The sequence below is a fragment of the Limulus polyphemus genome, unplaced genomic scaffold (assembly GCF_000517525.1).
Source record: "Limulus polyphemus unplaced genomic scaffold, Limulus_polyphemus-2.1.2 Scaffold241, whole genome shotgun sequence".
NCBI classification, from domain to species: Eukaryota; Metazoa; Arthropoda; class Merostomata; order Xiphosura; family Limulidae; genus Limulus; species Limulus polyphemus.
In genome coordinates this window covers 662,359-676,247 of record NW_013665851.1, presented here as the reverse complement: position 1 = coordinate 676,247, position 13,889 = coordinate 662,359, and the positions used below count along the sequence as shown (strand labels likewise).

General features: G+C 34.8%; 1 protein-coding gene across 3 annotated transcripts in view; it reads right to left on the bottom strand.

The window, feature by feature from the left end:
* The window catches only part of LOC106478691 (bestrophin-2-like), a 30,962-nt gene extending 17,277 nt beyond the window's left edge, over positions 1–13,685 (bottom strand). The window contains exons 1-4 of one of the 3 annotated variants that reach the window (XM_013939251.2): positions 13,565–13,685; positions 4,903–5,721; positions 1,202–1,336; positions 944–1,110 (exon numbers count right to left, since the gene is read on the bottom strand). In XM_013939251.2, the coding sequence (XP_013794705.1) occupies positions 944–1,110; positions 1,202–1,336; positions 4,903–5,081 (481 nt within the window). In that variant the 5' untranslated portion in view covers positions 5,082–5,721; positions 13,565–13,685. Of the gene's footprint in view, positions 1–943; positions 1,111–1,201; positions 1,337–4,902; positions 5,722–7,766; positions 7,822–13,564 lie in introns of those variants that run through there. The other 2 variants (XM_022382340.1, XM_022382341.1) reach the window with 2 other exon arrangements.
* Between the last annotated feature and the right edge of the window lie 204 nt (positions 13,686–13,889).

Genomic DNA, 13,889 nt, shown 5'->3' with positions numbered 1-13,889 from the left:
TAAGTTTAACATAACAGCAAATGTACAACGTTTCGACAAGGTTTTGTTATCATCTTGTACCTGTTGTACATTTGCTGTTATGTTAAACTTATATTAAAGTTTTTCTTCATTACCCATTCAAGCCGTCTCTAACCATTATTTATACCCTCAGTAGTCACTGTGTGACACTTCAAAATACTAATATTAGCAATGTGTAGGATTATGTAATGAACCTTCCATTCAGTTTGAGCTATATTATTCTCCCTTCCCCATGTTTTGTATCACATATTTTGACGCTAATTCTATCTCATGCAAACACATGGTCGATAAACAGGTGAGACGTTCCGTACGTCTGAGACAAACTGGCATTGGAAACAGGAAGGAATTGTTAGCTAATCTTTATAGAAAAAAACTCAGACTAGAGGCCTATTTGCATTAAAAAAAAGTTACAACTGTAACACATCTCTAAGTTTTATGGATTTAAGAGAGGGGTTCTCAAACAGTGGTATACACGTACCACTGGTGCTCGGTTGAATGCTAAAAAATCAATTTAAAAAATATGTAATTTGTAATAATCTCAATTTGCGCTTTCCGCGTACATATACACAATATTCTAACTCATAGGCTCGCCCTCCGCCTGCAGAGACTCGCCAGTGCTTTCTTCCCTTCAAATTGACGAAACTCGTACCACATATTCTGTAATTGCAACATAAAAAAATGGCATCTTTCCCTTTAACGGTTAAGTGTTAAACTGTTAAGTTTTTCCGTGTGTGTGTTTTTCGATTAGGCCTAGGTTTGTACTTTAAAAACAAAAAGTGGTACACAAGCCTGATGATTTAAGAACCTCTGGTTTAAAATACGCAATACAGCTAACCATATACTACTACTACTACAACCAATGATAATAATAATAATGAGTAGAATACGGCTCAACCTTTTAATTCTATAAAACACTCTTACAAACCTGCTTCTTCTAAATGATCCAGTGATGGAAACCTTTTCTTAACTGCAGTACTCAAAGTTTGGAAAGTTAGAACTGACAGCAGACTCAGGTAACGAACAAGGGAACGGCGAATGATGCGACCTCTCTCGTCATTACCGTGGACATAAGCTGAAATAAGCATACTGATCCTGCAAAAAACAAAATATAAACACTACAAATTAGAAAAATATATGTGTACCAAAAAGTTCTCTCCAAAAAAGATGTGAGATGTAAACTTACTTGTCTGGCCAAGGAATAGACATGTATTGTTGCCACCATCGACCCACAACTATTGCCACATAGAACCCAAGGACAAAGGACAGTGGAATGAGGTTGGTGAAAGTTTCACAGTAGATGGAGAACTTTTCAAATGCTCTGAAAACAAAACATATATACGTATATTATGTTAAACTATACGAGTCAACAGTGACAGTTTACATTTATCATGTTATACTATAAAACTCAACAGAGTACCAGTGTAACAGTTTACATCTATCATGTTGTACTACAAAACTCAACAGAGTACCAGTGTAACAGTTTACATCTATCATGTTATACTATAAAACTCAACAGAGTACCAGTGTAACAATTTACATAGTATAGTATAACATGATAGATAAACTGTTACACTGGTACTCTGCTTGTTGAGCGTCTATCATTTTATACTATACTACTCAACAAGCAGAGTACCAGTGTAACAGTTTACATCTATCATGTTATACTATAAAACTCAACAGAGTACCAGTGTAACAGTTTACGTCTATCATTTTATACTATACTACTCAACAAGCAGAGTACCAGTGTAACAGTTTACATCTATCATGTTATACTATAAAACTCAACAGAGTACCAATGTAACAGTTTACGTTTATCATTTTATACTATACTACTCAACAAGCAGAGTACCAGTGTAACAGTTTACATCTATCATGTTATACTATAACACTCAACAGAGTACCAGTGTAACAGTTTACATCTATGATGTTGTATTACACGACTCAACAAGCAGAGTACCAATGTAACAGTTTACATCTATCATGTTATACTTTAAAACTCAACAAGCAGATTACCAGTGTAACATCTTATATCTATCATGTTATACTATATAACTCAACAGAGTACCAGTGTAACAGCTTATATCTATCATATTATACTATATAACTCAACAGAGTACCAGTGTAACAGTTTACATCTATCACGTTATACTATACTACTCAACAAGCATGTACTAGTTTGTAACATTTTATTAATACAGTTACATATTGCTGTATCTGAACACCAGACATCTGATCTGGCCGTTTAGTTCACGTGAACAAAAAGTGACGTTCAGGTTGAGATTACCAATATCATCCAATAAAAACAGTTTTTAGTTAGTTTGTAAGATTTACGTAAGATATATTTGTTATCCTCTTCATGCATTATTGAATGAAAAGAAATATCTTTCCTTTTTCTCGAAATGGGCATTTCATTAACAAAACTAGTAGCTCATTGAAAACGTCTGACACGTGATACTGCCATGCAAGACCTGGCACCATGTGATACTGTCGTTCCAAATCTGGCGTCATGGGTTACTGTTGTAACAGATCTGGTATGATGTGATATTGTTGTAACAGATCTGGTATGATGTGATATTGTCGTACCAAATCTGGTGTCATGGGATATTTGTGTGACAGATCTGGCATCATGTGACACTGTCGTGTCAAATCTGGCGTCATGTGATACTTTTGTGATAGATCTGACATCATGTGATACTGTCATGCAAGATCTGGTACCATGTGATACTGGCATCCAAAATTTGGTATCATGTGATGCACTGTAGTATAAGAACAAATTAATAAGAAAACAAAATGCCGAGATATAGAATTAAATTTTAACATTATCAATACTCTATAAAATAAAACAAGTTTGAGGTCCACAGTCAAATAGTATTGCTTATTTTATTCTCACTTAATGGGTAGTGTCCATTACCGAAAAAAATAAAGTTGTAATTTGTAATCACATCATTCAATAAAAAAATGGTTCTATAATACTTTATAATCACTTAAATAGGATAATGGTCATGATACATCAAAATAAAGTTCTACAATCACTGAATATGAGTACAGTCCATTATGATAAATATATGCTAAGAAGTGGTCATTGAATGTGAATAATGTGAATTACTCAATCAAACAAGTTTATCTAATAACCATTGATTTCAGTCCACAGTTACAGTGATGGCGGGGGTCCGTTATATTTGTCCATAGCTCCGTGATGTTTGCTCTAGGTGTGCAATACACGATATCCTTAACATACCCCCTCACTTCTTTCCTGTACAGCACCACAATCACTGACTTGTCCTCTGAAAGACAGACGACGCATTGAGCCTTTTGTGTCGCTTAGCAACAAAACTGTGGCCTGATATTGTTGTCAAAAGCATCTATATAATACTTCGAACGTTCACGAAGACTGGTTTGAATTCCACTTTAGATCGTTTTACGTTTTAGTTTATCCATATACTTAGCTTGATGTAGACATTTCGAAGTTCTGGGCGAAATTTAAAAAAATCTAAGTGAGAGGTTAGTGACCATAATTCGTATGCTTGTGTTAGGTTTTCGTGAAGTTTTTTAGTTTTATTATTACTTTTTTGATAAAACATCTTTTTTTTTCTTATTTCTCCCAAACGTTTTGCTATTAGTCTTAACTAATGATGGTATTTAAAATAAACTTTCAGCTTTAAACTTTGTGATAGAATTTTATTGTAAATCTTAAAATTATTGGTTTTTGGGTGCTTCATCTTCTTTCGGCGTTTAAACTGGAATTTTTATGATATATGACGTCATTAAATAAATATGTTCTGCGGATTTCTCTTTTATGACACTCCAGTCCGTCATTTTCTGACGGGTCGGGCTGATAAAGTTGTAATATATAACATTAAACTAAGTAGTGTCCATTACATGAAAAATACTACTAGTCACTAAAAGTAAATAGTGTTCATTTCATGAGAAAATTGAGTTGTAATTTATAATTATTGGTAATAAGTATAATCCTTTAGGTAAAAAAATTCATAAGTATTAATCATTGAAAGTCACTAATGTTCATAACAAAAGAAATATTCTGTTTAATGATCTCTGAGAGTGAATAATATTCTTTACAAAAGGACATTCAGTTACGATATTATTTACAAAAGGACATTCAGTTATGATATTCTTTGCAAAAGGACATTAGCTTATAATATTTTTTACAAAAGGGCATTAACTTATAGTATTCTTTACAAAAGGACATTAACTTATAATATTATTTACAAAAGGGCATTAACTTATAGTATTCTTTACAAAATGACATTCAGTTATTTGTAACGAGAGAAAGTAATTACTTTCTTTTATAGAAAATATTAAATATTGATTGACAAAAAATGTCTGTTAAACATTTACAATTTCAAGTTGTCGTTTTCGATATTTGGGCAACAGTTTACATGTGTGACACGTAAAGCTGCGAGTTTCTCTCCTCTTTATATGTATAGGCAATAACAACAGAGTTTTCCTAAACCGATTACGTATTCCATTACTTTACAAGTTCTCTTAATAACGTAGTTGTATTTATTTAATCATGTGTCATAACTTGCACCCCAGTGGCACAGCGGTGTGCCTGCGGACTTACAGTCCTAGAAATCGGGTTTCAATACCTGTGGTGGGCAGAGCACAGATAGCCCATTGTGTAGCTTTGTGCTTAATTCCAAACAAACAATGGTCATAAATTGTACCATTCGAACACTGAAACGTATTGTTTGCATACCCAGTCATATGAATGAAGAAAATGACATTTGTTTTGGTAAATTTAAGTGTATTATCAATATAGCTAGCCTTTAATAGAAGTAAAAACTGAATTTTAGTTTTTAATTATTTTTATCTCGTAAATCTGTTACTGATATTTTAAATTCTAATAAAAACAAATAAACTTACATTTTCTGTTCCTCTGTTAAGATGCACCGGTAGAGTAAAGTGAGAATGAAATACGTCACGCAAAAAATAATGATTTCTCTGTACAAAAGTTTGTAGATGCTACCTCGCCATTTGAAGAGCAACTTAGCGAATCCAAGAAGGCGAGCATCGGCAACGTCCAGAGAGTACGTAACTGTCATTTTACTTAGAGTGAAGAATAAAACTAATTTTGAACTGTTTTACTTTTTTAATTATTCATTTTAATAACTTAAGTGTCATAATTTCGGATATTTTGCACAGATACATTCAATACAGCATGTTTCATGGTGCGATTAGCACTTAAATATAACTTAATCAGTGCAATTAAACACAGCACGTTGCACATAAAAAGTGAAGACGAAAACATTTTGAATTTCATAAGCAGCGGCTTTCAGTACTTAAGCGCTAATGTCTATTTCAAAGTTTGTATTAACACTTATAGAATCTCTTATTTTCCAACCACGAGTATATTTCAGTAGACAAATATTAAAAGTGCCGTTTTTTGAGAATCATAATCCAGTACATTACTGAAAAAGTGTAGTTCGTAAGGTATCAATACTTCAATACTTCAATCACGTATTTTAGCTTTAAATCATACTTTCTTTTTACCATCAGGATTCATTTCGTTCAAAAACATAACTACAATGGTAAACAACCAAGACCCAGGTTTTGTAAGCTAGTCTCTATCCTTTGTTTACCACTTTATTCGATAAAAACTTTTCATCACGAAAATGTCAGCCTTCGTTGTACCATTATGACGTGTCAGAATGAAGAAGACTGGGTACTTGTGCCATTTCCGGACTGAAACAGGAAAAGAAACATATATTAACAACAAAAACAGTATTACGCTAATAAAGAATGATTTAACCGTTGAAAATTACTAATTAAAACAAAATCACATTGCAAATTAAGTTGAAAAATTAGAAATAAATCATGAATAAAGAAACTCTTTTAAATTACTTTTAGATTGGTTTTCATGTTAAGACCAATCTTTAGTTATGTTATAATGTTATCTATAAATGGTTAAGAACTTCCGCTAATTTTTATAGAAGTTTAAAAAAATGTGTTTGTTTATGTGAAAGTATTTGTTCCACTGTATTTAGATAATTTTCTGTTCACATATAAAGAGGTCGAATACGTTACACTAAAACGAACTTGGAGCCTTGCCACGTCGTTACAGTCCGTGTCGTCACGTCCGGTCATGCTCTGTCTGATAGTGGTACGTCTTGACAATATCCCTGAGACGTAGCTTACATTTTATAAGGCTCTGTCTTATGGCTGATATGTCCAAAGTACACCCCCTCTCTGTAACTTTCTATAATCGGAGGACGTCGGTTTCCAAACGCTCGTTTAAACCAGTCAGTAGTACAGAAATCCATAGGCGTCCAGTCCGACAACTTGACTGGTATGTCTTTGTTGGAAATAGCACGAATACTCGTTTCATTTTCCAGCTGTTTGAAATATGCGACGGCTGAACAGGATGTATGACTGGAAGCCTTATTTTGGTGAACCCATACTCTGTTGGCTTCCTTTCCATACGGAGATCCTTCTTGATTATGTCGCGTGCTATTGCCTGGGGCTCGTAGACCGCTTTTGCCATTGGCCTGTGTGTGTTCTAACCTGTTATAAATGTTGCACTTTGCTTACCACATCTAGAGTACAACTTCTTTCGGATCTCTTTCTGGATGATCCTGGTGCCCCAAGTTTATCAACCCTCCGATACCATTAAGTACAAGAAATATCCCAGTATGAACACATCTTTATGGTCTGAGTGTATGAATATTTTGTGTCGAAAGGGGCTGTTACTTACCCTTCCTAAATTCGATCAATTTATTGGAGGGGGGGGGGGCATCACACTACATACGAAAAATCAAACAATGATAAAATGTCATTCTAATACCTCGACTTTATTATCATGTGACTTGTTGATCTGTATATTCAAAATTGTTTTAATATTAACCTACTCAACTCTGTACTTGACAGTAAAGTATTAATTAAAACATCATATTAGTTTGCATATATTTAGATCGAAGGCCAAATTAAATTCTCAAATAACTAAGACAATTACGAAACATTGGGAAGATATGAACAGATAAGATCCTTTTTTATTAACCACTTACGCCTCAATTGATTTCATTACTTATTAAAACAATCAAAGTTAATTACTAAAGTTTAGCTACTGATTAATCGGTGTTTTCGCGTATGCCTACCAACACTACACTAGTTCATCTCGACAGTATTAACAACTGACGTTTTTATTCAAGATTAGTTTGTTATGAATTTCGCGCAAAGCTACACGAGGGCTATCTGCGCTAGCCGTCCCTAATTTAGCAGTGTAAGACTAGAGGGAATGCAGCTAGTCATCACTACCCACCGCCAACTCTTGGGCTACTCTTTCATCAACGAATAGTGGGATTGACCGTCACATTATAACGCCCCCAACGGCTAAAAGGGCGAGCATATTTGGTGTGACGGGGATTCGAACCCGCGACCTGCAGATTGCGAGTCGAGCGCCCTAACCACCTGGCCATGCCGGGCCCTTATTCAAGATTAACTGAGTATCCGAAAAAGTGCAAAGAACAACTTGTTCCAAACACCCTAAAATGCTAACTTTGTGAACAACGCTTTACTAGTAAATTAATTTTTATGGTGTTTAATTATCAAGTTTCTCCTGATGTTAAAATTACCTTAAACTTCTTATCTAGCCCAAATAAAGCTCACCTGTTCACGCGTTTATCTACTTTCCAAAAAATTGCTGAAGTCGTACAAGTTTTACTTTATTAAAATTTATATATACTTTATAATATATAGTAAAAACTTCCCAGCAACCAGATATAAAAACTTACCTTTACAATCAACCACATGTCTACCACACACTAAGGATGTCTTCTAAAGGCCGACTTTATCTGCTAGATGAAGTGAGTACGGAGAGTTTTAAAATTATTACATAATGCGCATGCGCGATAGGAGACATTTCTTCAGACGTTAGAAGAACAGCAAGAACCACGGCATCTGCATGGGTTCGCTGGATAATTAGGTTTCGCAACAAACTTGATACAAAAAGTGGGTAGGGCACTTAGTCGTGTTTTATAGCCAGAACTTCTCGTGCTCGGTAATCTGTTAAAACAGTGTATACGTCAGACATTTCGTTTGTAGGAGCTCTAAACGTGATTAAACTACGCCAATCTTGCATAGAATCATAAAAAAAGGAAGTGAGTATCTTTCCAAAATATTTTAAATTAGTCATACTACTCAAGTTTTTTTTTGTCATAATAGACGGTACTAGTACATGCTAAGAAGAAAACGAATCATATTCAGAGTTGGATGGAGTCTTTTTCCAAAGAAAATGTGTACCTTTCTTCTACACAGAAAACTTAAGTGATACATTTTAGCCTGAATGAAACTTATAAAACGAAATTATATAAAAATTAAGAGAGTAAAAACAAAGTCAGGTTTTTTTTTTTTAAATCAGAAGATAGTAGACAATTTAGACGCTTTAGAACATTGGAGTAGTCATTCAACAGCCCTACCCCCGATGTTCTTCTACGTGAAAGCTTATTTTAAAACTCAAGTGCACATCAAATTTAGTTCTTGATCCCCGATCTCTTGTGTGAGTCTCCTGGTGGGACAGCGGTAAGTCTTTGGATTTACCATGCTAAAATCAGAGGTTCGATTACCCTCGGTGGGCACAGCAGATAGCTCAATGTGGCTTTGCTATAAGAAAACACTTACTCTTGTGTGCATTAATTAACTAGCACCCTCTAGTGTGAAATTATTGTAAAAAGAAATAGTCTTTTCAACTCAAACACATAATATTATAGTCTTTATTTCAAAAATAATTTCTTGCGGGTATTGAAAAATAGATATAAATGTTCTGCTGTTTCTGTAAATAGAACAATTTTCGTTAAGCTTCACACTATTGCTCAATATTACTTTTATACTGAATTTCGTTCGTTTGTTTGTAATTAAGTACAAAGCTACACAATGGGCTATCTGTGCTCTGCCCACCACAGGTATCGAAACCCGGTTTCTAGCGTTGTAAGTCGCAGACATGCCGCTGTGCCACTGGGGGGTTATTGAATTTCATTCAAATTTGGTATGCAGATGGAGACAAAAAACAACAACATGGAACCCATTCGTTTTGGACTCACTAAACGATAAGTTATTTCCCCGAAAGAGGGCCTAAGGTCACATGGAGAGGTCACCTGTTTTAAACACTCACACCACTTTATAGTAGTGTGGTGTTGTCTGTCAGTCAGTCAGTATACACTATAATGACGTCATATAAAGGACGCTTAACGTTGCAATTTGTATTGTCGTAATGTCAGTAAAACGTGCGCATGCCAAGAACAACGAGAAGGATTATGCACTCTGTAGGCTACAACACAGCATGACACATGAACTTCAAAAGCAATAAAAAAATGTTACTCTTAATTTTGGTTTTATTTACTCTTGAAACAGAACAGTTTCGGGGACTCTGTGGAAGTACATCTAGTACGATCAGTTTAAATATTGTTTAGAAACATTTCCCATCATATTTATATTGTCAGACTAGTTTACACTTAACAATGTATTATAGTATGTCATCATGCCATTTTCTCTATTGTATAAAAACCCTTTCAGTCATTACTACATTTAACATTAAGATATTTCAAGATTTATAAAAATGTCCATCTTTTGTATAAAATCAGACTGGTTTCATCTTAACTCTCACAAGAAACCCACCTTGTCACTTGTATATCTTACTGAACTTCTTTAAACCTAGTATATATATATATATATATGTGTGTGTGTGTGTGTTTAAAATAACGACTCTAATATGGTGTAATGAAGTAGTAAGTCTTTTTAAAATTTAAACTTAAAAAATAATTAGCAAAGCCAATTAGTTTTTACAGCTTGATTCGTCAGTTCTATATTGGAGTATCGAATTCACATTAAACGTACAATTGCATTTTAAATTTGACTAACTAATACTTTAAGTATTAAATATGAATGGTATCTATAAACGCTGCTTCTTATTCTTTGTTTACAGTTTTTATTTAGTCAATTTATTTATTTTTTATCTTTAACCTTCTTAGTCATAGATTTCTTGTTGATTTGTTTTCACGTAAAGCTGCGCAAGGGCAATCTGCGCATAGCCACCCTTAATTTTGAACTATTAGAATAGAGGGAAGACAACTATTTAACAGCACCCACCGCCACCTCCTGAACTAGTCTTGTCTAACCGAATAGTAGGATTTGACAGTTATTCTTATGGCGCACCTCCTGCCCTAAAAATATGGAGAATATTTTTGTAAGTGCTTAGTTTTACGTATATTTTCCTGTGTTGGTATTATTTCTTGATAATTTAAGTTGGATAAGGAATGCAGAAAATTTAATTACTTTTGACTAAGACAAAATATAAGGTATATAAAATATACCAGCATCCCTCCCAGGATCCCGATATTTGAGCCACTAAAATCCTGGGAATCATTAAAAGCTTTGGCATTGCAAACCCTACGCCAGATGATCGCCAGATAGAAATATATAGTCTACGACTATACAAAATTGTGTGTAGGTTTTACAGGAAAATCTGAGAAGGCGTTGTCACCAGAAATATCGTCTGCTGTCTTATTTACACAATCTTACAGGAAAAATATAAACAAGCCATCGCTTGACCCAGCTCTTATGATGACTAATGCAATACGATTGTAAATACCGTCTCTCGAGAAATGAGGAAACTACTGATAATTGATATTGATTTTTATAAATATGATAATTTTTAGTGTATTTTACTCGTGTATTTAAAAGATATTTTTTTTCACAAACATTGAATTGATATTGATATAATAGATTATTTGTTGTTTTTTGGTTGTTGAATTTCGTGCAGAGATGATCGAGGGCTATCTGTTTGGACGTTTCTAGAGAGAAGGCAGCTAGTCAGCATCACCCACCGCCAACTCTCGGGCCACTCTTTACCAACGATAAGCATATTGACCATCCCATTTTTATCCACCCACGACTGAAATGGCGAGTATGATCGGTGACCCGATTATATGATAACAAACCATTTGTTTGGATAAATGTTTAAAGATTGCTCTCAAACTACTGTGGTACTAAACGAATAAGACTGCATATTACAGATCTATTATTACAAAGAAAACTTACTACTATCAACTGTTTTTTACCGCTTCTATTAATTAACTCCTAAGTGAATCTACTTAAATCGCTTCAATAAAGCCTTTTCTTCAATTTGTTGGACAAGCTGCTTCATCGAATCATAGCGACGTTTGATTTCTTTGAGGGAACACTATGTGCAAGGTTTCCCAAGTAAACCAAATTACATCTCTTCTGTTATCTATCTCGCTTATGTTTACCAAGTAAGTCTGGGCTTTTCCTCTTTTATTTTCAACTATATTTGCCTCAATTCATATTGGAAGAAATCTAGCAGTTAACCTCTTAAGAAATCTAACAGTTAACCTCTCAAGAAATCTAACAGTTAACCTCTCAAAAAATCTAACAGTTAACATCTCAAGAAATTTAACAGTCAACCTCTCAAGAAACTTAACAGTTAACCTTTTAAGAAACGTAGCAGTTAATTTTTTAAGAAATCTAACAGCTAACCTCTTAAGAAATCTCTCAATTAATGGTTCAAGAAACACACATTTCTATCATCATTAAGCAAAAACCTAAACTTGCCTCTAACAGTTCACAGCCAGACAAACCTATTTATCTCACTCGTGTCAATTCATTCTAAAGTTGCTTTTGTCAAATCTCGACTAATTACACCCAACAGCATTTATTCATGAGTTCCTCACCATGTAAACTTATTTACCTCATGTTGAAGTAAGCCTACTTTCATTGCTCTCAAGTCAGCCGACATACTATGATTCAATAACTCCGATGTAACTCGATTTTCCTCTTTTTCCTTTCAATTTATTCTCAAATAGAAGTACACCATGACTTCTGTCATTCAACGACCAAGTAAACGTATTTCCATAGCTTGTACCAGCTGATGGTCAAGCAAACTTATTAACCTAGCTTCTATCAATTCTATTCTAAAAGTTGTATAGTTCATACCCAAGTAACCAAAACGAGTATCTGGTCAGAGGTTAAATCACTTTTATTAGTTGTTGCACTTAACATTGTTGATATTTTAATATTTACTAAGACTAGAATAACTCGTGTGTCGTTGTTGTGGCTTTTTAAGTCCAAAGCTACACAATGGACTAGCTGCACTCTCTCCACCAAGGAGAATCGAACCTCGAATTTTAGCGCTACAAGTCCGTAAACTTATTGCTGATCCATCGGGGGACAATTTGTGTGTCTAAATATACCTTATCTTTTTCATATTTATGTTTTACTTTCTATATCTTTCTGCTATTAATCTTGCCTCCCCCAGCAGCAAAGCGGTATGTCTGAGGACTTACAACGCTAGAAACCGGGTTTCGATATCCGTGGTGGGCAGAGCACAGATAGCCCATTGTGTAGCTTTGTGCTTAACTTCAAACGACGACAACTATTAATCTTTCTGCTAAACAGTAATAATGTGTTGACTGTCATTTATACTCAATATCAATCTGATTAAAGTTACACTGTTCAGATTGATAAATCAGTCATTCGCCGTTTTTTGGGCACTTAAAGCAAACTTTACTGGGCCGGGCGTAGCCTGGTGGCTAAAGTGTATGGTTCGCCATTCATGATTGAAGACCCCCATCTTCATCATCATCCATTGATTTTGTGTGTTCGAAGGTGACTGATTAGCCCGATCCTAGCTTGGAAATGTCTGGCGCAACGAGGGCAAGACAAGAGCCGCCGTAAGCTGACCAGGTTGGTGTGAGGGAGTCAATTTTTAGAGCACCTTTTTCTAGACCCTTCCTTATTCTACGGAGGTGAGCAGTGCAATCATAAAGAAGTTGACGAAGATGGCTTGCGCGTGAGTTGGATTAAAGTGAGGGAGAGTGGCTAAAGTAAACAGACTGTGAATCCGAGATTAATCAGTTCGCGTCCCGCAGTCTAATAATCGTGCTCTCTATTTTGGGACTGGAAATGCACTTGAAGAGTGGTGACCAAATTCCACTATTTTGGACGAGACAAGAATGTCTTTATAGCGCAAAGCTGCACAATGGTCTGTCTGAGCTCTGTCCACTGTGTAAGTTCGTAAACTTATTGCTGACCCACCGGGGGATCGCCAAGACAATAGTAGCCCAAGATTTAGCAGTGGGTGCTGTTGACTAGCTACCCCTCTTATCAGTTTAAAATTAAGGGTGGCTATTCGTAGATAACCTTTACGCAAAATTCTAAAACAAACATACGTACACAACTTCTATTATACATCGTTAAATCTGTCAAGTTTTTTTTTTCCATTTAGAACAAAAGGCCTAGTTAACTTTTAGCAATTTTTAAAACGTTTAAAATAATCTCACTGGTACTGTTTTCCAGTTCACCTATTTTCTTCAATTCTGCCTTACTTGAAAATCTTGTTTATATATATCGGTATAGCTCCCGAGTGACATAACTACAAACAAACCATACATCGGCACGAATTAAACCTCATATTTACCTCACCAACTAAAACTTGGTGTTGTATAATGTAAAGTATTTCAGGTTTATTATCTTTAAACAGATCTATTAACCTACATTCAAACATATAAAATTTACTCACTCCTATCTTCTCCAAACATATTTACTTTTTCCTATGTTTTCCGAACATGTTTACTCAGTCTTTTCTTCTATAAACGTTTTTATTCACTCCTTTCCAAACATGTCTACTCAGTCCTCTCTTTAGTAAACGTTTTTATTCACTCCTTTCCAAACATGTCTACTCAGTCCTCTCTTCTGTAAACGTTTTTATTCACTCCTTTCCAAACATGTCTACTCAGTCCTCTCTTCTGTAAACGTTTTTATTCACTCCTTTCCAAACATGTCTACTCAGTCCTCTCTTCTGTAAACGTTTTTATTCACTCCTTTCCAAACATGTCTACTCAGTC